Source organism: Pantherophis guttatus, chromosome 2, assembly GCF_059756535.1.
Source record: "Pantherophis guttatus breed Tessera chromosome 2, ASM5975653v1, whole genome shotgun sequence".
In the NCBI taxonomy this organism is placed as follows: domain Eukaryota; kingdom Metazoa; phylum Chordata; class Lepidosauria; order Squamata; family Colubridae; genus Pantherophis; species Pantherophis guttatus.
The window spans coordinates 248,746,778-248,770,474 of NC_142064.1; the positions used below are offsets into that span (position 1 = coordinate 248,746,778).

At 41.2% G+C, this 23,697-nt stretch overlaps 1 protein-coding gene across 4 annotated transcripts; it reads right to left on the reverse strand.

Annotated features, from left to right (window-relative positions):
- Positions 1-370: 370 nt before the first annotated feature.
- IMPDH2 (inosine monophosphate dehydrogenase 2) lies at positions 371-22,058 on the reverse strand. 4 transcript variants are annotated; one of them, XM_034431699.3, is made up of 15 exons: positions 21,810-22,038; positions 16,965-17,013; positions 16,640-16,741; positions 15,798-15,872; positions 14,657-14,863; positions 13,080-13,167; positions 11,478-11,677; positions 10,909-10,999; positions 9,430-9,525; positions 8,937-9,008; positions 4,115-4,258; positions 3,028-3,172; positions 2,268-2,411; positions 1,940-2,023; positions 371-614 (listed from the first exon to the last, which is right to left on the reverse strand). In XM_034431699.3, exons 1-15 carry the CDS (start codon positions 21,905-21,907, stop codon positions 485-487), a joined length of 1,725 nt encoding a protein of 574 aa, XP_034287590.1. In that variant the 5' UTR covers positions 21,908-22,038; the 3' UTR covers positions 371-484. The 4 variants fall into 4 exon arrangements, with proteins under 4 accessions (XP_034287590.1, XP_034287588.1, XP_034287589.1 ...); XM_034431697.3 differs by having other exon boundaries at positions 371-661; XM_034431698.3 differs by lacking the exon at positions 8,937-9,008 and having other exon boundaries at positions 371-661; positions 21,810-22,058.
- Between the last annotated feature and the right edge of the window lie 1,639 nt (positions 22,059-23,697).

Below are 23,697 nucleotides of genomic sequence, written 5' to 3' on the forward strand. Positions count from 1 at the left end.
TGAAAATTGGGCTGGAGCACCATCAGATGCCTTTTTTCATGCAATTCTGAGTATTCACTAAGAGTAAATTTTAGACATACCATAGTTTGGGGGGATAAAACAATCTCTGGAAGCTGGAAACTCTTGCTTCCAAAAAATAATCTCTCATATGGAGTAAAGCAACAGCTAGAAATGACTTTTAAAAAGAATGTGACAGGGAGTGTGCATGTTGCAAAATTTGCCCCGGGGATGGGTGAAAATCATTTTTAGGAGGTAAAATGGATGGCTGTACGCATATGTGAAAGGTTTTGTTGATGTAGGTTGGAGCGTAGCTGATCAAATTCTCCTTTAGAAGCTGCCAACAGAAAAGACAAGCTGAACTGATCCCCAATGCTCTGAAAAAAGTGAAGACTCGTTCCTCACGTTTTATTGTAAAAATAGTGCAAGAACACAAATCTGCAAGGCTTCTGTCAGCATACAGCACCATCTCTGGAATAAGTTCTCTTCAGCCTTGGTCAGAGCAGCTGATGATTTGGGAAATGGCATGTAGCTCTGCGTCTTTAGCACAATGGCACTTCTGTGAAGGGAGCAGTTCATGATCGTGGCTGCATGAGCCCCACGTGACAAAAGAGGCTCTGGAAATGTACAAGGGACCCATCATCAGAAAAGACGCTTCTCATATCTAAGAAATGAAAGGAATTGTGTTAAGCAACAGCAAAATGTGGCTGAAGATGGGAAGGAGGGAGGGAAGGAAGGAAGGAAGGAAATGAAAGAAGGAAATGAAAGTAGGAAATGAGGTGATACCTGGCTACTTGGAAATAATCTATCTCTTATTCTTGTTATTTCACATCCAGTTTATACTAAGCTTTCTAACTGAGCCTTGGGCATCAGGAGGACCATATTCTGGCCTCAGTAAAAATCCAAATTCATCTCAACGATGAAAGCTAACTTCAGATAGTGATGGTGTCTGGCTGGCTAATGGCAAATTCTTTCTTGACAGAATCCCCCTTTTCGGATACTTGCGTGGTAGAAGATACAGTTATTAAGAATTCAATTTTCCACACCAGAAGCTCTAAAGCTAATTTGCACTAGAGTTCAAACAAAACTTGGGTTAGGGTTAGGTTAAAATCTCCCATGACGATGGAGAGTGGGTAGTCTTAGTAGGGTGCCACCTCCTTTTGGGAGGGGAGGATGGGCTGAAGAGTGGCTGGTAAGACTGAGGAGAGTGCTGTAGAAGGTGACTACTAGTAATAGATGCAGTTAGGTTGCCCCATAATGGTGGTTCCATCAATTTTGGCCCCTGTGGGATGGGTGTTCACTAATCTTGGGCCTGAATCCAAACAAGGTGTGGACTGACTGGGATTCCTATGGATTTCCCTGGAGGTTTCTGGGGAGTGGAAGGCCAGGAGGGAGGGATGGGGGGAGAGAAGGGATTCCCTGTGGAACCAGCCAAGGAGATCGTACTGAATAGAAGCTGGCTTCCATTACCTAAGTACTGGTGTCTACTACATGCCCCAGAGAAACAGCAATGGCTATCTCAGAATGGGGACTCAAAAAGGTAAACTGACTTAAGCCTCAGACATTAGAGAAGGCTTCTGATTCATTTATAGCAGTGCATTGCTGCTGTAAGCTTGCGAGTCACACCAGAAAACCCACTGAGCTTATATAATACAAAGACGTAGCAAATAAACCAACAACAAAAAGGAAACTTGGGGATCTGCCATAATTAAGAGAGCCCTTGGCAGAGTGGATGGGCAGGCTTGTTTGCTCACTGGAAGAAGACAGGGCCAGAATAGGGAAAGGTGTTATTGTCTGACACAGAAAGCAATGCAAGGACTTTTCTAAGTGCTGCTTCAGAACAATCGGAAGAGAGAGAGCTGGTGTAGAAAGCCCTGCCTCCACCGTAGGACCTTTGAATTCTCCACTTATTCAAAATGAAAGGTGCACAAAACAAGCTTACGAGTGAAGGCCGTGAACTCCTCCTTCCACCTGAGCAGATGTTGTTCTCTTCTCGAATTTCAGCTCTCCGGAATACATCATGGCCCTACAGCGGTCAAAGGGAAGAAAAAGCAACATTCCCAATCAGCCACAAAAATCTTCACGGCACACAGGCACTACAACTATGGAGTAGTACGACCGACCCAAATCAATCTTTTACCAGGAATTGAAGTCTTGCTTCATAGATTTCCAAACACCCCTGTTCCATCACAGGCGTACAGCCAATGCCAACAACAGCTCCAAAAGGGTACTGATCAGGGGAGATGACGGAGAAGGGTTACTGCTCTCACCTCAGCTGGGTTAAACTCTTTGAGCCGATATCTTGGCAGGAATGCTGGATGCCAGCAATCAGGTACGGCACGAACTTGTGGATGGAGCCCTTGTCCTGCACAGCCCCAGAGACCCCCTGGGCCACTTTAATTTTATCCGTCTCACTGAGAAGAACAAACAACAGCGAAGCCCGTGAGAACCGCAGAACTGTGACTGTTCAATCCACTAATTATCATGGAAAAGAGGAGAAAAGAAATATTTGAAAGGAGAAAAAATATTAACTACCGTATTTTTCAGACTATAAAATGCACCGGACTATAAGACGCACCTAAATTTACAGGAGTAAAACAAGAAAAAAATAGTTTTTGGCCTCCATGCATCGGATTTTCGCCCTCCTAGGCCCCCAGAAGCACTCTGCAGTGCTCCGCACAGCCTGTTTTTGCCAAAAACGGGCCCATTTTTGGCCTACAGAGTGCCTCTGGGGGCCGGGGAGGGTGAAAACGCAACATGGAGAGGGTTCGGGAGGCCAAGAACGCCTGTATTCAGTCTAGAAGACGCACCAAAATTTTCACCCACTTTTAGGGGGGGGGGAAGGTGCGTCTGGTACTCCGAAAAATACGGTACCTGTCCAACGGTATTAATCTATTCAGAAATGCATTCTGGCAACCTTCTAGAGGAAGGCAATCTTATTAAGGTGAAACAGCCCTGAAGCTTTACACAAACGTTCCCTTTTTTGCATGGATTTGTTTGTTTGCACATTAATCTAACTATTCCTCTTACCTGAAATATCTGTTCTGGCTACCCAGGTTCTTGTCCATTGCATCAAGAGATCCCATGCCACGATATTTCTTCAGCCTGATCCCATCAGAGAAAAAATACTCTCCAGGGGCTTCTGAGGTAGCAGCTAGAAGGGACCCCATCATCACTAGAACCAGGAAAAACAAAGGCAAGCAACAGTGTGTGAGGGGATGTGGAAAGAAACAAACAGGAAATAGGATGAATTTGGGGAAGCAGGTTAACTTTGATATCAGTTACTTGCATGAAACTAATTGCATTCATGTGCTGTATATGCTCATAAACTAATCAAGGAGAGAAGCAACCTAGAACTAAGGAGGAATTTCCTGACAATTAAAACAATTAATCAGTGGAACAACTTGCCTCCAGAAGTTGTAAATGCTCCAACACTGGAAGTTTTTAAGAAGAGATTGGACAACCATTTGTCTGAAATGGTATAGGGCAGTGATGGCTAACCTTTTCCGGACCGAGTGCCCAAAGTGCACGCTCAAATGCGTGTGTGCGTGCCCGAACCCCCAAAATACAATATGCGCACGCTCCTGCATGTGCCGCACCCCCGCGCATGTGCACGCCCCCTTCCCATGCACCACCACCCCCGCATGCGTGGAAGAGATCGGAAGACCAGCTGGCTGGCAGAAGCCGTGCTGGCATGCACAGCAGAGCTGAACTGGGGCAACAGCTCGCGTGTCATCAGAGAGGGTCCTGCATGCCACCTCTGACACACATGCCACAGGTTCACCATCATGGGTATAGGGTTTCTTACCTGAACGGGGTTGGACTAGAAGACCTCCAAGGTCCCTTCCAACTCTGTTATTCTGAAGCTATAATTACACACAAGTACTGTCTGTCTGTCTGTCTGTCTCTTAACTTCCTGACAAGTTCCCCAATGTAGGCATGGTTTCCAGGCATGCATTTGAGCCACAAACATGATATATTGTACAATACAAGATCTCTCTTATGGTCTTACGATCGCACACAACTCCATTCCCTCCTAAAGGCTGTGCCTGGAAATTATCACGATCCCATGAGCTGAAAGTACGTGTTAGTAAGTCATTTGTAGTTCTAGTCTCACCCGTGGAAGCGCCCAGGGCAAGGGCCTTGGCAATGTGTCCAACAGTCTGGATGCCTCCATCTGCAATCACTGGCACACCAAATCTTCGAGCGTACTCAGACACTTTGTAGACTGCTGTGGCTTGGGGCCTGCCACACGCTAAGACTAAACGGGACAGATGAAGATAACAAGAAGCAAAAGAAGTAGTCAATTTTATTCTACGGCAGAACTCCTAACATAGAAGGGTCCTCAAAGCGCATGGCATTTTCAGCATGAGCCTCCAACCCCCCCACCCCCCACCCCAAATAAAGCAAATCAATTTTCAGAATTGGCATCTTTTTCACTGTTTCTTCCCAGAGTGTATCAAGGGAGTTGTATGTCTTTCCAATTCTGGCAAACCTCAGAGGGTATCTTCCCAGAGGCAGATATAAATCCATGCAAGTCTGATGATTTATTAGTTGGTTCCAGTCAACCTACTTGCAGGTAGCATTCTCCAGCCACAGTAACAGTCACTAGCTGTAATTAAAAACTTAGTTTTTACTGGATGATCAGAATCTAGTATCTCGCACTGAAGTTTTCATCAAGCTACCGTGTTTCCCTGAAAATAAGACCCAGTCTTAGGGGGGAGGGTTGCCTCCCAAAGTGGCATTAGGTCTTATTTTGGGAGGGTGGGTGTCTTTTCCACTGTCTCACCTCACAGCAGTGGCACCGACAGCCCCAGCCAGCAGGAGCCCATGTGGCCGCTGCCGGTTCACTTCTTCTGTGGCAGCTTGCCGCCACTCATGCATGGCGCCCCAGCCTCCGTTTCGCCATCAGAGGCCTTCAGAGGCAGGTGTCGGGGCATGAGTGGCCTGGCTGCAATTGCCCTAAGGTAAGCGGGTGCAGGGCACAAGGGGGCAGATCCACCCCCCATCACCACCCTAACTTGATTTTTACTCATGCACCTTGCCCCAACCTCATGCAACCAGGTGTAATGGCCTGGGTGGGTCTTAACTGGGGCTTATTTGGGGGGGTAGGTTATACTGGGTGCACATGTAAAATTAATATAGGTCTTATTTTTGGGATAGGTCTTATTTTCAGGGAAACACGGTAGCTACTCCTGGAACACAGGGTGACTAAAACCAAAGCAAAATATCATCTGCTTAGAGGTCATAATGAGTCGGGAACAGAAAAAAAACCCCTCCAAAATATATCAGCGAGGGCTCTTTTATGCTTTGCATCAAATTGTGTGGCCTAGACTTTCCATTATGCCCAGATTGTAATTGATACATCATGGATAGCCAAGGCCATGCACAGAGATCGACATCAATAATACCCTTCTCTCCCACTAATAGGACAATCTCCCCAGTGGACTTTTAATTCAAAAATCTTTTTCACCATTAGTTAGAATAGTGATTCAGATTCATTCAGAACCGTGCAAAATTAGAGTACAAACTTCCTGTTAAATGCAGAGTTTCAGTACTGTCTGCACTGCCAAAGTCAACTCAGTGCTTTTCCAAGAAACTGGTTCCCACACAAATCACTTTTACACCAACTCAGCTGTTGTGTTTCCTCTCAATTTCTAGGGCCAAGTACAGGCAACCCAATCAGTTTGAATTTAACTAACAGCAACTGCATTGAACTGGAATTCAAATCAACCGTGAAATGGGCTGCCAGCGAAATCAAAACAGCGTTAGTCCTAAAGAGATGGTCTCATGTCTGCAAAGAAAAACATCAAAGCTAAAGAAAAAAAATGTTAAAAAAGGATCTTTTTCCTATGTTAAGAACTTTAAAACCTATCAAGCAATGTACACAAACTCACACTTCAAAAATGGTTTGGAAAAATTGCTTTGGACCTTGCTTGAGTTCAGCACACTTCTGCTATTCTTTTAAGCAGCCCATACTTCATTCAAGCTTCCATAAGAGCATGAAAAATGACCCAGCTGCTTGAATAAATAGCAGAGAGACATCAGGTCATGCATGGCCCAAAACGTTATTTTTTCCAAATAATTTTTAAAGCATGCAGTTATGCTCTAAAATAGAAAAGCAATCTCCGAGGAGCTGAGTTTTGCAAGCTGATGTCTATGCAGTTGTACACGGAGACCAACCCTTTAAAAATTAGCATTTGGTACCATGGAGTGAGAGAATTCCGTTCTCAGCTTCATGATTCACACAGGTGGAATTGGGTTCAAAGCAGGGTTTGGAATTTGCTACAGTAATTTGATATGAAACTGTTCATAACCGTTTACATTTCCAAAAATAAGAGATACAAAATAGGTAGATGTAGTCTTTTATTGAACATACGTAATTGTCTGAAAGGCTACAGCAATCTCCTATAAACGTGAGGCACAGCAATATATAAATAGAACTTTGCTTAATTGAGAAAACAATTGTTTAAGCACATTATTGTGTTCTTGGGTCTACACTCAAACCCTTGCTGGACCTTTAGCCATTCTAATAATGGGTGTGCAGATATTTCATCCCGTAACATTCCAATCTTGTAATAAGAGTTGCTCCAACTGTTCTGGAGGGCATTTATAATGCCCTGTTTTAATTTTGACATCTCCAAAATACTGGTAACAACCATGCCAAGACGATAAAAATAGTTTATTTGGGGTCAGAATTTTTAATAATATCTAAGGATGGAAGCACTTTCTGACACCAAGCGAGGTACTGCTACCCAAGTGAACCCCTTGATTGTCCAATAGAGACTGGCAGTGATTGGCCAGGAATTCAGGAAAAATGTTTTTTTCCACTCTCGTAACATTTAAGCCTATCCACAGATCATGCTGAACCATAAAATAATTAAGTGGCAAACATGTTACGCATGTGTCATTTGCGTGGCCTCCGGTTTCTCCCGCGCAAGCTTTTTGCACATCCCACTTTGTGGTTTGGCAATGATTAAATATGTAATCGGAACCCAAGATGATATCACATCATGTAAAACAAAGCTGTTTCAAACCAGAACAACTTATGATTTGTGGCCTGCTTCCTCTATTCCCATTTAACTGTTGTCAAAGCATGGTTAGAAGTTCGGAAACTGTCTCTTCACCCATTCGGAGGAGGAGCCAATGGCCTTCACATGAAGAACACATTCACTCAGTTTAAATCAGCAGTTCTGTAAATGAGTGTAATATGTGCACGTAATTCAATGGGAGATAGTGGAGTCATACTTTGTGGGATCTTTAGATACTATTAAATAGAGCTTTGAAGTATGGGGATGGGGGGGGGGAGAAAATGTAGAAAATTCTTAAACCAAACACCTATCAATTGGCTTAATACAGGGGTCTCCAACCTTGGCAACTTTAAGACTTGTGGACTTCAACTTTGCTGGCTGAGGAATTCTGGGAGTTGAAGTCCACAAGTCTTAAAGTTGCCAAGGTTGGAGACCCCTGGCATAATATACATCTGACATTAAATTTAAAACTAAAAAAAAAAAATACAGGGCCAACTAAAAAAAAAATCTACTGCACCTATTTTACCTCACAAGAATCTACAACATTAAAAACAACTGAACAAGGGGAAGATACATAATTCAGTAATTTGAGAGTTCTTCCCTCCTTGAATTATTTCCACAATACTAGCATTCTTCAGGGTAGATTTCCAAAATCGGAAGAAAATAGGATGCCAGGGTTTAAGAGAACCCGTAATTTCAGCTGTCATCACTCAAAACAACATCACAATCTTTCTACATGTTTTTTTTTTTAAATCTACAAACAGGCTGGGGAATTCTGGGAGTTGGAAGCCCACATATGTTCAAGTGGCCAGGGTTGAAAAACACTGGACTAGTTTTTTGTTTAGAAATATTACACGAGTTAGTAGATTCAGTCGCGTTTGTCAATCAGAAGAAAAATGCCATATTTATCTGGGGAATATCTAGCAAACAGCTAACTCAGACAAAAGGAAGGTTCCGGAAGCCTTGGAGAAACAAGTGATTACTTCTTCCTTCAAGAAATCTCTTATTCATCAATAAGAAACATCGATGACGTGATACAGTTCCACAGCAAAATATGCTGAAACCTTCTTTCATACCGGAAAATAATTTCTTAGAGGAAAAAAGTATCCTGAATGGGCAACACAAATTATGTTTACAGCATTTCAAATACTGAAGACACTGCCTACAAAGGATTACTTAACTGAATAAGGGTTCATTTTAAATTACAGAGGTAGAGATTTTAATTAAAACATTTAAATGACTGCCTAGAGCAATCATTCATCGGAGCACAAATACTCTTCCTGGCAAGCATAAAGAACCACCTGTATAGCTCTAAAAGAAAATACAACGATGGGGGTCACTTTTTCCCTTTGGAACTGGCCTGCATAACTTAATACGTATCCAATAATCCTAATAGTATGTCCATAAATCACATTTAAAACATACACCTTAGTAGCTGGAGAATTTAGACCAACTCATACCATAGCCAAATTTAACATCAGAAAGAAAAAGCACATTACCTATTTTGCATTTCATACAATGAAAATTTAACCAATTTAACTTTTGGTGTTAAAAAGAGATTCAAATTAGAGCTTAACAGTGTGCAAGTTATCACAGAATTTGGGTCTATAAAGAAGAAAAAGAAGAGAGGAAAGGAGCCTTTTAAAATTTCAGTTACGGATTTAAGGAAGGAAACCTTCATTTGATAGCAACAACATTAGAACCCTGCTTTTGGAAAAACTCAGGGGGAAAAAAAAACAACGACAACTCAGCTTTAACACCCAGTGTCCAAAGCCATAAGACCTCAAGTGTGTCTCTAACCAGATTATTCTCAAACAAGCAGAAGGGTAGGAGGAGATAATGGGCAGCCAATCAGAGCCTTCCTCCAAGCCACAAAATTAAGGGGCAGGGAAGGGGGCAATGACTTACTATAGGTGCCAGTGACCGCGGAAGGGCATTTGGGGCTGTGGGACTTTAGGTCCGGAGGGACCTTTGGAGCAGCTGAACAAGACAAAAACACACAACAGTTTAGAGATAAAGAGGGAGGAACAAGCAATACCCTCCTGAACAGTGACACTGTGGAGCCAGGCCACACTTCAATCCCTGCAGGAAGCGGGTGAGGGGAGGAAACGCCTCCATGTATGAAACTGCCCTGACTTTAGGAACCCACAAGCCTCTTCTTTGTTGTTTTGGTGCTGATTTGACACACAATTCAACTGCAACATGTTCACGGGCTCTTCTAACCTCAGTTGCTCAAGAGTAATATCTCGGCCAGTCCCCTCAGAATTTGGACAGATCAAAAGGGAACTAATCGCCCATTAGGCTACCCCCCCACACACACACTCCCTTCCCAAAACGCTGTATGTATATTTGCAATCCACAGGGTCAAATCAGATTGATGGCCTGCAACGCTTCCCTTTACCTTCTTGTGTGATGCAGATAGAGCCGCTGCCCATGCCAACCCTCAGGGCATCAGCCCCTGCGTCAATCAGGTTCTTTGCCTGGGCCGCTGTCACCACTGAGGAAAAAGGGAGAAAAGACGTATTAGGAAATTGGACTCCATTAACGTAGCGGCTATCGTCACTCCGCCGCAAGACATGGCACCTCCTTCCAAACAAACAGGACAGTTTTGTACAAGGCTGTTTGTCAGATTACAGGTGGTTCCTCGATTTATGACGGCTCGTTTAATGACACTTCAAAGTTACGACAGCTTCAGAAATCGTGATTTACAACAGGGATGGGTTCTACTTACCTTTGCTACCGGTTCGCAACGGGGCCGCACGCGTGCAGAAGCATTTTGATGACGTCGGGATCGGTGGGCGGAGACTCCCACCGGTTTTACTACCGATTCTATAGAACCGGTGCGAACCATGGGCAACCCACCACTGATTTACAACCTGTGGGCTTTCACTTACAACTTTTGCAGCTCCTCAGTGGTTACAAGATTGCAAATGAGGTGCTTGGCAACCGGCTTACATCTATGACTGGTTGTCACATCCTGCGGTCATGCTATCTGCAACCTTTTTTTGCCAATTTCCAGCAAAAAAAACCCCCATCCACTGGGATAGCTGGATTCACTTAACAACCATGGTGGTTTGCTTAACAACTGACATAAAATTGTCATAGAATCAAGCCTGGCTCAACTTACAACTGCAGTGACTTACATGGAAATTCCGGTCTCAATTGTGGGCATAAGTTAAGACCTACCGGTACAGAGGAAGCCATTATATCATCAGCTGGAAATATGGGCTGAAATTCCAATTCTTGCTGGACTTGTGTTGGACAAATCTGCTTTAACGTTTGAAAATTGGGATGATTGTTACTAGGGCAGAGAACTACAGCAGAGCCAAGAATTTTGGTCATCAGTCATTGGGGTCGCAATTTGAGGTACCATGTGACCAAACATGATTCTACAATGGTCATAAAGTGAATTATTGCCATTGTAAAGCAACCTGTGTGTCATTAAGTAAAGCCATCCTTCTAGAAACTGGCAAAAAACCATAGGAAACCATGTTCACATGACGGTGGGACTTTGCAATCATTTATAAATGAAGCCGGTAATCAAGGACCTGAAATGCAATCACATGACCATGGAGGGGGTAGCAGTTGTAATTTTGAGAACTGGTCGTAAATAGCTTTTTAGAAATCGGTTGTCTCTTTGAATGGTCAGTTAAACAACTGGTTGTAAATGTAGGACTGCCTGTACACTAATGAAGAGTTTTATTACAGTTATCCTTCAAGGTACTGCTCATTTCTATCTTTCATTTATCACATTTGAGTAATTTTAGGATATAAAGGTATCAATGCACCTGTCTCCTCATCCACAGCACATTTTATGAACTCAGCAAAATCCTCATCAAACACATACCGGCTTCATTAGAAACCGAAACAAAATAGTTACCATTGCCTCCAATGACTTGCAGATGAGGATATTTCTCCTTGATGTATTTGATCATGTTGATTTGAAAAATGGAGTTCCCCTGAGATGAATCCTAAAGAAGAAAAAGAAGAAAAAGAGTTTCCTGTACTGCTCCTTAAAAAAAAAAATAAAGCCATTTGAGTTGGAATCTATCATTCTATACAAGGACTAGCCAATTTTTTTCTTTCCAGCTACTCGTTAGTACTGAATTTAAACTGAAGCAACTCAGCATATGATCTAATTCAGAGGTCTTCAAACTTGGCAGATTTAAGACTTGTGGACTTGTGGACTTCAACTCCTAGAATTCTCCAGCCAGCATAGCTAGGAGTTGAAGTCCACAAGTCTTAAAGCTGCCAAGTTTGGCCTAATTGTTAGTTAGTCTGGCCTAATTGAATTGACCAGCAACTTTCAATAATACAAGTCCTAATCCCTCATAATACCTACAACAATTACAATAATTTCACCTAATTATCCAAATGTGTCTAGCATGAAGTTCAACCATTATCTCCCTTGCTACTCTTCATGGGACTCCCATTGTCTCTAACACTTACCAATACGATGACATCAACTCCAGCTTGTGCCAGCAGATCAAGACGGTACCTATCATCTTCGTGAGTCCCAATGGCTGCCCCACAGAGTAACTGTTTCTTGGCATCCTTTGAAGCCAGGGGATAGTCCCGATTCTTCTTCAGATCTGTGCGAGCAATTATGGCCACCAACTCTCCCTTTTCATTAACAATTGGCAATTTTCCTTGAAATAAAAAAAAAAACAAAAAACCAACCCTGCTGTTATTTCCGAAGAACAATTTTAGGTTTTTTCCCCCTCATTATATAGATGGAAAATTCAGTTTCCTTTTTGGTTTAATTGTCTTTATTAATATTTTTGATAAGAAGGCAACTAAAGTTGCACAGCCTAGTACCTTCATTAAATAGAAATGATTCCAAAGCATCTGATACCTAACTCAGCTAAGGCTACAGAAGATGACTAATTAAGCAAGGGAAAAAAAAGAAAATAGGATATCTATTGGGAGATGAGGTTAAAAATATTTCTTTTTCTTTTACAGTGCAACACCATCATTTATTCAGTATGCTTTTGCTTTATTTTGACTTAAAGGTAAAGGTTCTCCTCGCACATATGTGCTAGTCGTTCCCAACTCTAGGGGGCGGTGCTCATTGTTTCAAAGCCGAAGAGCCAGCGCTGTCCGAAGATGTCTCCGTGGTCATGTGGCCGGCATGACTAAATGCCAAAGGCTCACGGAATGCTGTTACCTTCCCACCAAAGGTGGTCCCTATTTTTCTACTTGCATTTTTATGTGCTTTCAAACTGCTAGCTTGGCAGAAGCTGGGACAAGTAACGGGAGCTCACCCCATTACACGGTACTAGAGATTCAAACCGCTGAGCTGCCGACCTTTCAATCAACAAGCTGTCTTAGCCACTGAGCCATTGCGTCCCTTTATTTTGACCTACATGAACCCAACTGTTACGGTTTAAAGACATTACCTTACAATGGAAACAATTCATGATGGCTTATTCAAATCTGGCTTAGCCAAGGGTATCCACCTACTAAAAATGAGGATTTAACTAGGATTTGAGCACAGAAGCTAAATGTTTTTTCCCCCTCAATGGATAATGGGGTTTGTATGTCACCAAAACAATATATCTGAATGACTGAATCACCTCACTTTAAACAATATGGTCCTAGTCTAACAATCTGGAACTACACTAGACAATGCTGATACTGCACAATGTAGCATATTTACTTAAGAGGTTAGCAGGATTCATGATTATTAGAGTGACATCACAGTAACAAATCCTAAAGTTAACAAAGCCTTAAAGTTAAGCAATAGCACTTAGATTTATATACCGCTTCACAGTGCTTTTACAGCCCTCTCTAACTGGTTTACAGAGTCAGCCTATTGCTTCCAACAATCTGGGTCCTCATTTTACCCACTTCGGAAGGATGGAAGACTGAATCAACCTTGAGCCTGTTGGGATTCGAACTGCCAAACTGCAGGCAGCAGGCAGTCACCAGAAGTAGCCTGTAGTACTGCACCACCGTGGCTCTTAAATGTACATTAAATACTTAAATACATGAAAAATGTAATAGTGTAATATTCAATACATAAACTATTTTATAGCTATTCTCACATACCTTTTTTACTCCTCTGCAAGATTTCATTTGCTTCTTTTAACGTAACTCCTGCAGGAGCTACAACAAGATCTTCCCGTTTGGTCATGATCTACGAAAAATAAAAAACTGAAGTAAGACAAATGTCTTTTCCATTTTGGCTGAGAAAAGCAGCACTGTCTAACAGAGAAATATTTGTCAGTCCAGAGTAATCTAATTTAATTATTATTATGGAAGAAGAAAGACGTTTCAGTCAGACTTGATATAATTAGCTTAATGCGGAAAAGAACAATTTACCATAATGGAAGGAAAGTAACTTAATGCCAGACATTATTACTGTCCCCAAATCAGGAATTATACAACTCAAAGTAATTGTCTCCATCTGGCTTCTCAATTAGTGTTAACAATCAGTTTTTAAAGATCCATTTCAGACATAACTTCAGATTTAACAGTTCAGTTTCAAAACCACAAGTGAAATAATTCTTAAAAATAAAAGAAAATACATCAGTATTATTTTTCGCCTCCAATCTCCCTCCCAACCTTATGATTCCATTATAAACAATATCAACAACGTTAAGAAAAGTGAAACGAATGCTATTCTGTATTAATCGCTTGCAAATCTTATAGCTTGGAACACTATGCAGAGAAAGTGCTAGAACTTGGAATCTAATTATTTTAGATGGGCTGTATGTATTAGTGTGTTAAATGGAGAAAGTTTAATCACAAGTGCTTCTAGCCACAAACTGAAGCAGTGTAGCCTAGACACGGGCGCACATTCTCATTTGCCTACAGATACAATGTCGAAGACTGAAGGGTTAAGATGTCTGACCTGACAGAAATTCTATTTGGTAACCAAATAGCTTTTCAAGGTAACCAAATGTAGCTTTTCCTTTTCCCGTTTCCAATGTTTATCAGGAATCCTTTAGAACTGTGTTACAGGCCACTTCTGTCTGAACTTTAAATCATGCTATTCGCTGATTTTTGTCAGCACAAATCCAAAAATAGCACGGGGAATCAAGAGCCAAGCGCAAGACAGGCTGGAATGCTGCAGTGCTAAAACCCTCACATCCAGTTACAGTAGTTACATGAATGCTAATTCCAGAAGGGTTTTTCATCAGAAGGCAATGGGAAGAAAGTCAGCTGGCCGAACAGGGAAATAGTAACTTGCAAAAACAAACGCTATGCTGCATGCTCTCTGGAAAACAGGAGCAGATCTTGGAATATGTTTTTAGAAAGAGGTTGCTGAGGGAAAAAAAAAATATTGCAAAACTAAAAATACACAATATTTAATAGTGAGCTAGGGGCCTTAGCTCAAATGCAAGTCTTCCTCAAAAGCAATTGTCACAAAACATACTGTAGCTTGGTATCAAGAAAGACAACAAAGTCTATCTTTTATATCAGGGGTCTTCAACCTTGGCAACTTTAACTCTGGGAGTTGAAGTCCACAAGCCTTAAAGTTACCAAGGTTGGAGACCCCCATTTTATATAGTCGATACTGTTTTTTCTGATCAATACATCCTTAATCAAATCTCTTTCTGACTCTGGTCGGTGTACAATAATGAGGACCGAAGTCCTTTCTTTTCTTTCAGGGAATCACCAACCTCACTAAGAGGCAGTTCATGCTCTTCCTCTTTCAGGAAATCAATGTCTCGAGATGAGATAATCCCCATGAGCCGGCTACCCATCTTCCCATTGTCTGTTATGGGGATGCCACAGAATCCATGACGGGCTTTGGCTTCAAATACATCTCGGACCCGATCATTAGGGCTCAGGACCACCGGATCTGTGATAAATCCTTGTTCATATTTCTGGAATAGGACACATTGAAAAAGGAGAATGAGAGACTGAGACATGAAAAGAAGAGTCGTATCACTCCTAGTAAGGTGTTCTCTATCTTTGCCAGATCCTCTGAGATTCTTTATTTATTAGATGTTTATCCTGCCTTTATTACTTCATAAGTAGCTCAAGGAGGTAGACATAGCTAATACTCCTTCCTCCTCTTTTCCCCTCACAACAACAACCCTGTGAGGTAGATTGGGTTGAGAGAATGTGACTGACCCAGATTCACCCAGCCAGCTTTCATGCCTAAAAAGGGACTAGAACTCACAATCTCCTGGTTTACCATGCATCTTACTCTGAAATTGATTCTGGGCAGTTTACAGCTAAAAAGTTACTGTAGGACAGGAGTGTCAAACTCCATTTCATTGAGGGCTGCATTAGGGTTGTGTTTGACCTCAGAGGAGTGGGATTGGCCAGCTCAACTCATGTCGGGGGCCCTGTGGTGGCCGGAGCACTCTGCCAGCGAAAATGGAGCTCGGGATGGGTGCGTGCACCCCTCCCGAGCTCCTTTTTCATTGGCAGAAGCACTACAGGCCAGTCCTTCTCTGTTTCCAGGGCAGCCCCGCAGGCCAAATTTAAGCAATGCGTGGGCCGCCTTGAGTTTCACACCCCTGCTGTAGAATGATAGTAGTGTACTGCACTGTATAAGTTAGTAATTGTAATGCCAACATAATTAGAATCAGTTAAATATATCCTGCTTTAGGGCCCACCAGTTGCTGATCAGAAGACTTTAATTAGCTTTAATTAAATGCAAGTACTAACTATTATAAGACATTAACTGTCATAAGACAAGGAATTTGGGAAGAAGAGAAGAGGAAGCATGCAATCACTTATCAATTCAACTTGTCACCTGATCTTTCATTTCAGCTATAATAACTTGCATAGATATTTTTGTGGTTTTACCTTAACTTTCCGTACTTCGTTGGCCTGGAATTCCGGGGTACAGTTATGATGGATGAATCCTATTCCTCCTGTGAGCTGAACAAATACAGAAAAAAAAAACCATGCTAAAACTAGAATAAGTTCCTTCACTGCCCTCTGCCAAGAGACAACAAGTTGAGCAGGAATGCTTCCCAGACTGATGCAGTTTTTTAAGGAGAAGATTCCGTTTTGGAAGGACATCGTGTTAAAGATTGATATTACAGAAATGCATACTTTGAAGAATATGTGTAAAACTCAGCATTTTAGTTTTATATATATGAAAAACGGGAGGGAAGAAAAGTTCAGGTCTATAGCATTAATGAAATCATGTGTTGTTTTTGTTTTTAAAAAAAGAGGGCATTTAATTTTTAATTGTGTTACTAAATACTCTACAGTTGCTTCCTCTCTTTCCTTAGGACCTTTGTGTCCTGAATATTGAACTGCCTTTGAATACGTTCTCAAAAAACCAGGAGCAGCTTGATACAAGGAAAGTGGCATGAAACCTGGACAACTGGGGAGCAGCAAAGGAATGTGATACCTAGAAGAACTTGAAAGTGATAGTCATTAAGATTTATATAGCAGTAATTCTAAAGTTTCTCTCCACTAATAGAATTACTAGCACCATCTCTTGTATCTTTCATCAAAACCGAATTCTACTGCATTACACAAATCCTAAAGAGCAGCATTTAGGACAGCAGTTCAAATGACAAAAAAGAAAATACTTTGCAGTAACCTATCAGGATAACCCTCTGCGTTTCCCAAACGTAAACAACCCCACTTCAGATTACGTCAATCCTTCCTGCTCTCCACTTCTATTTACTTACCGCCATTGCAATAGCCATGCTGGCCTCTGTTACAGTGTCCATAGGGGAGGATACCAAGGGGGTTTTCAAGCTTATTTTTTTGGTTAGAGCAGAAGTCAAGTCCTTAAAATAAACAGAATTATTCGGTAAGAAAATGTTACATCATTTCAAGATATTTCAAGATTCCGATTTTGCTAACATGGGTACTAGACCATTTAAAAATATTCTTTTTTTAAAAAAAAAGCTTCTATGGCTATGAAACGCTACATTAGTATTATTAAAGAAGAAAGCAGTTAATTCAGAAAATTCTTTTAATATGCTACACAAAAGCCAATTCCATACTCACCACTTGGTCTGCAGTAAAATCTATGTAGCCAGGGAGAATAAGAAAGTCACTGAATAATGAAGAAGGAAGAAAAATGTTATTGAGCTTGTTTGTGACATAAATACAGTTCTTGTTAACATGTAAATTATAGCTTCTATTTTGTGAATCTTTGTAGCATGTTTGAGAAATTACTTGCTATAATTCATATCCCAGAAACTCTGATGCTAAGGTCCAGACTCAAAATGCTTCAACTAGAAAGGTTATTGCTTAATAACAACCATCTAACCCTCTTAATAATTACAGAATCCCCTCGAAAATTATTTCCTGACAACTTGTGAAGCTCATTTTCCTCTTCAATCCCAAGAGAGTTGGTTTTTTCTTTTCTTTTTTTTTTTGGTTGATTTTCAAAAAAGATAATTATGTCACTAATTGTAGTCACAGAACTTTAACATAATATGTAGCTTGAGCCTAAGAAATTCGCATGTGCATGCAAGGCCAAAACTGCCAGATCCAAAACATGTTCATGTTGATGAAAGCAGGTTTCATCAAATTTCAGGCACACCTATGCAACCATAACACTCAGGCCATGCTCCTATTCTAACACTGGTCTCAAAAGAGAAGGAAAAATGCAAGAACAAAAAAATTGAACAATTTATAAGGATTAAAAATAATTAGCAAAAGCAAAAATTTACCCTTAAGCCACAGATTCTAAGGAAGTCAGGAGCAATATATTTTCCAAGAAAATCTCTCTGTGATTCAGATATGGGATTGGTTTTTTTAGAACTTATTTTCAACAGTAGAGTTCAGCCCACAGAATTGTTACATAACTAAAACCTCTTTAAAAATACACATGTCCAATTAATATAGACTTGGGATGGCTTCAAAGCCTGTTAAGACACAATAGGCTACCTTCATTAACTTCAACTGCTATTTCCAGAACTTTTGTTTTTGTTTTTGCCTTTTCAAAGGAGAGTCTGTAATTATAACGAGCGCATATACATGGATGTCAGTTCTTGCTTTCTTGAGGAGCAGTGCTGACCAAGATTTCATCTCGAAACCCTGAAAATTACTATATTTATTTCAGGGTGGATTTGATTTAAATCGAGTTGATTTAAATCACAATTTAAATCATGATTTAAATCACTAGTAAAAAGGCTTGATTTAAATCAACTCAATTTAAATCATAATTTTTAAAGAGCAACTGTCATCTCTGCTACTCCTTTGACCCACTGTTGACTCACCGATAGTCCCAGTGTTGCAGAATATACAGCCTCATGCTACCTAACTAAGCTCCATTTCATGCTGAATAAACTAAATTATTTATGTATCTTAAATAGAAAACTATCTTACGATAGATTTTTACCCTAAAAGTTTTTTATTAAAATAAATTTGATAAAAATCAAAAAAATCCAATTTAAATCAAAAAAATCCAATTTAAATTTAAAAAATCTGATTTTTTAATTTTTTTTAAAAAATCATTGATTTTTATCCACCCTGATTTATTTATAAAATGTATTGGCTGTCCATTTTACCACAGGATACCGGGCCAACTTCTAATCTTAAAAAGGTAAAAATTATGCAAAGCTAAAAGCCATAAATAAAATACTATGAAGAACCAAATACCGAGGCCTAATTAAAAGATGGAGAGAGTGGGAGCAGGATCAGTGGGAGGTGGGATTTGTTGTTAATCTATCAGTCACCTCCACCTCCACCATGATGTCCCCCCACTGGAGCCTCAAGCTAACTGGCAGAGCCAGGTTTTTATGTCCTCACGGAAGGTCAGGAGGGTTGGAGCTGACCTCACTCACTACTACCAATTAAAGTGAAAGTACTGAACTAGATACACCAGTTGTGACAGGAAATATAATCAAGATTTTCCAGTTATAGGGAAACACTTTCAGAAAAGTATGGATATCAGGCAATTGAATTTTGTAAGCACCCTATCATACATGTATCTATTGGAGTTTCCTTCTAATCTTTCTATTCCCCACTAATTAGTCAGAACTGATGAAGCTTCCTGGAGAAGCAGCAAAACGTTTTCAGGGGGAAAAAAAGCAAGAAAGTCCAGTTGCCTTTTGAAAAGCACTGTTGGGACAACCATGGCCTGGATGATTGAGAATCTCCACAGACATTCAAGAGGAAATGCTAGCTGATGTTTAACCAAACTATGACTCAAACTTGAAAATCTTCCAGTCCTAAAAAAAACTTCCATTGAACTTCTTATACACACAGATATCTAGGGTTATGCTGAAAACACACAGAGATTACTGAGAGTACAATAAGTACCTCTACACACTTTTACAATCCCAACCTACCTTCTGAACTATTGATGCTTACGAATAACAGTTTTATAATGTTGCCATTTTTACATATAACATTTGTATGAATTTCTGAATCTGACCGGAACCTGCCTTAACTATCTCTGTACAAACTTTGTGATGACTCTGACACAAAAATGTGTAATATTCAATTCAGTTTCTGCATTAAAATGCAATACAATGAGTAGTGCTAAAATATGTATGCTTGATGAGAAAAATTGCTTGCTATTAGGATTTTACTGCATTTATCAGTAGATAGCAGGTGACACCTATTGCTTATAAAGAATCCGGTGTTTCAACTGCAAAGCGTATTGCACATAGATAACAATTATTTATAGATAGCAGTTTTATAAGGCAGGTTGCTATGGAAGTATTGCTGGTAAGAAAAGTCAATCAACTTACAGGATAGGAGTTATTTTGAAAGCACTTTCTCAAATGACTTCCTAGACAGAGAAACTTACGAAGAACTTATGTAAATATGCCCTACTGCCAAGAGAATTGGAATCACATGAAACTCCATTTTCTAATAAAGGGGTGAGTGTAGAAGACAGTGAATTTAAAAAAAAAATCTAGCAGTTGGAGTTTCTGCCATATAAGTTGATGTACAAGTCCTTATTCTTTTTGTTTTTTGGAAAGTAATCTCAAACTTTCTGATAGCCATGCCTTATCATGTAAACTTCCTTAACAATGATTTCAGCTATTCTCGTGAATTTTAACAACTGATTATCATGTTTTTACTGGTAACTTCCCTGAGTGTGAAAGGTAAGACATAAACTATCTAAATAAATAGGGCTGTAATAGAGAGGCTTATTAATCATCGGCACAAAATGCTCAGAACATGGTTGGAGTGCATTCACTGTCCCTTGCAGTTTCTTATATAAAGATTATGACCTAAGGACTAAAATTGGTCACATGAACCAACAGGTGGCTAAGTAATGCATATGCTGTGTCCAAACTCTGTAGAAATACTTGTAACCTGAGAAACTATATTAAATGATTCTCTAGGGTGGAACTACCAAAAAAAAAAAAGGAAAGCAATCAGTCCAGTGGCACAGAGAGTGACATGTATATTTCACATTTGTGACCACAACATTTAAGAGACACCATTACCTTATAAGCCTGCAAAGTGTAGAAATGTTGAGGTATGCAGAATATATGTCAAAATTTAAACATTAGGAATATCAGGAAACAGAAAGGATAGCTAAAAAAAAAATGACCAAAAGATACTCCTCCCTGACCATCAATAAATATGCAATGTAAAAGAAGAATGATCCCACAAGTGTTCATTTTGTTCTGAAACAAGTTCTAACCACCCAATGAAAGTAGAGCTATATAGCTGGAAGAGATCTCTTTCACTACTGGTTAGGGAAAGAAGCAAAGCCTATGTTCTCAGGCACTCATGGCAGTGAAGTTATTATTACTAGATTATTACATTTATATTACATCAGGAACATTTTTGAGTTGAAAAAGGCTCCTTATTTCGTACCATCATCCTGAAAATCTTCCAGTCCTTAAAAAAACCTTCCATTGAACTTCTTATACACACAGATATCTAAGGTTATGCTGAAAACACACAATACGTACTGAGAGTACTGACAGTACAGTAAGTACCTCTACACACTTTTGCAATCCCAACCTACCTTCCTTACTATTAATGCTTACGAATAACAGTTTTATAATGTTGCCATTTTTTACATATAACATTTGTATAAATTTCTGAATCTGACCGGAACCTGCCTTAACTATCTCTGTACAAACTTTTGTGATGACTCGGACACTAAAATGTGTAAATATGCAATTTACTTTCTGCATTAAAACGCAATACAATGAGTAGTGCTAAACAGGAATATGTATGCTTGATGAGAAAAATTGCTTGCTATTAGGATTTTATTGCATTTATTTTATTCTACGCTACAATTGCGCTTAGGTATAAAAACCCTCCACCAGGAGGGGAAGCTTTTTGGACATCCCTTCACAGACGGCTATAAGAAAATCAGAGTAACCGGGAGGGCACTTATAATCACGCACGGCGGCGATCTTTAAGGTTTTTCCCCCCCCCCGCGGATTTGACATTAAAACCTCCGAGGGGCTCCTAAGCTTCCCTTTGGGTCCTCCCACTCTCCCCCCAGCTGGCATCATCCCAGTTGTTGCAAATGTTTGGCAACTGGAGGAGCAGATTGTCCCAGACGTTGGTCCTGGCACGAGGATCGGAGCAGCTGGTCCGCAGAGACCCAGCCAACCCACCCACCCGTCCGTCCCGCCAAGCCGACCGCCTTGGACGCTCGCCCCGTCCATCCTCTTCCTCGCCCTTTGCGACGGCCACGCTACCTCGGGACGGCGTGTGAACGGTGATCGCCGTCGGGGCGGTTGGAGAAACTCAGGCTCGGGATCCCCCCCCTCGCTTCCCACCCCACCCCATTAAGCGCCGGTCCGTCACCATCACTTATCACCCGCCTCCCCGGGCACCGCATGGCAGATCGGCTGCCCCGTCTCTGCCACGCTCGCTCGCCCGCCCGCCTTCCCGTCTCCTCCTCCTCCTCCTGCTCACTTGTAAGTCAGCCCGTCGCCACAGTTCAGCATCTGCTGCGCCGTCAGCCCGTCGTCCGGCACGTAGCCGGTGCCGCCGCTGATCAGGTAATCGGCCATAGCCGGTCGGGGCCGTCCGACTGCTGAGCGCGCTGGAGAGATTCCCGCGCCTCCTGGACTCAGAAAGACCGGGACGTCACCGACGCGAGACAGAAAAGAAAGGAGCGCGCGAGGAGCCCCGCCCCTCCGCCGCCGACGTAGGCCCGGTGACGTCAGCGGCTTTTTCTCAAGCTCCTTGGAGGCGGGGCTGCTCTTCCCCTCCCGCCCCCCCCCAGCTCTTATTTGGAGCCGAGCTGAAAAAGTGAAAAGGGGGCGTGTCCTTGCATTGCACCTCCCCTTCTCTTTTTTTCTTTCTTTCTCATTCTTTTTCTTTTTCTCTCTCTCTCTTTCTTTTTCTTTCTCTTTCTCATCCTATTTCTCTTTCTTTTTTTCTCTATTTCTTTCTCTCTTTCTTTCTCATCCTGTTTTTCTTTTTCTTTCTTTCTTTCTCATCCTCTTTCTCTTTTTTCTCTTTCTCTTTCTCTCTCTCTTTCTCCTCTTTTTCTTTTTCTCTCTTTTTTTCTTTCTTTCTCTCTCTCTCTTTTTCTTTCTCTCTTTCTCTCTCTCTCTCTCTCTCTTTCTTTCTTTTCATGTGCCGAAATAAGCTAGGAGCGCTTTGGAGAGGCGCTCTTCTCTCGTTCTTTAAACGTCTATAGAGATTCTCAGTCATCCAGGTCATGGTTGTCCCAAAGGTGCTTTTTTTCAAGAGGCAACCGGACTTTCTGGGTTTTCTTTGAAGGCGTTTTTCGCTTCTCATCCAAGAAGCTTCTTCAGCTCTGACTGGATGGTGGGGAATGGAAGGATTTATATTCCTTGCAGTCATCTGGTGCTAACGAGTGCTAATGACCAAGATGACTGCAAGGAATATACTGTAAATCCTTCCATTCCCCCCATCCAGTCAGAGCTGAAGAAGCTTCTTGGATGAGAAGCGAAACATCTTCAAAGAAAAACCAGAAAGTCCGGTTGCCTCTTGAAAAAAGCACCTTTGGGACTCTCATTCTTTAGTTGAGCTGCAGGGCACCCATCGACGTGACTCGTCCTGAGCAAGGGAATCCTCTGGGTTTAAAAGTAGAAAAAGTCCCCCGAGAACCAAACTCGTGTATCCCATGAGTGGACTAGTTCGGTTTATTTATCCTATAGCTAGCACACTCACTTGCAATAAACACGGGCAAAATATAAAACTTGGAAAATCTGAAATCTTGACGGGAAGGTTATATTTAAGTTGCAAATATTTTTTACTTCATTTGTGGCAGCCAGGAAATCGGCGAAATGTCCATTTATAGGCTGTTTTGACAGTCACTATTGTATTGGAGTTTATTTTTCAGCCCCATAGTCACAATTTGTTGATAGCCCTTTGCCCCACTTATAGAAGTGCCAAAGAAGCTAGGCTCAGAGAAGGGCTTCTGAGGCTTGGGGGGTGGGTGGGAGGGGTGCGCAGAAATAGCAACGAGGTAATATGCGTGAAATTGCCGGTACCAGTCTTAGGCTGTCGTCGACTTTTCCTTTAGGGTGACTGGCAAGGTAGTATTGTATGTGATTCGCTCCTCCACCCTCCGTTGATGGTATCGTTTCCAAAACTTTAAGGTCCCGTTCAACCGGTGAAATCAACACCGTTTAAAGATACGGTTTAGTGTAGTTTCTGTCTTCCCTCATTTAGAGCCAGAAGAGGGCTTCCGAGTCAAACCTACTACGAAAGGAGTGCTTTATTATAACTTTACTGCAGCACTTTAAAAAGATCGTAACCCTGGACTACTTTCAGTTGAAAGGGGAAATCAAGCCATCACTTCAGCTTTATAGCCGATGATTAAAGT

Coding starts and splice junctions, on each gene's coding strand:
- IMPDH2 (XM_034431699.3), bottom strand. CDS start 21,907: ATGGCCGATTACCTGATCAGCGGCGGCACCGGCTACGTGCCGGACGAC. Junction 15,873..16,639: donor GCATGGCTATTGCAATGGCG/GTAAGTAAATAG, acceptor GTATTTGTTCAG/CTCACAGGAGGAATAGGATT. Junction 615..1,939: donor GGAGTTCACGGCCTTCACTC/GTAAGCTTGTTT, acceptor GTACATTTCCAG/AGCCTCTTTTGTCACGTGGG.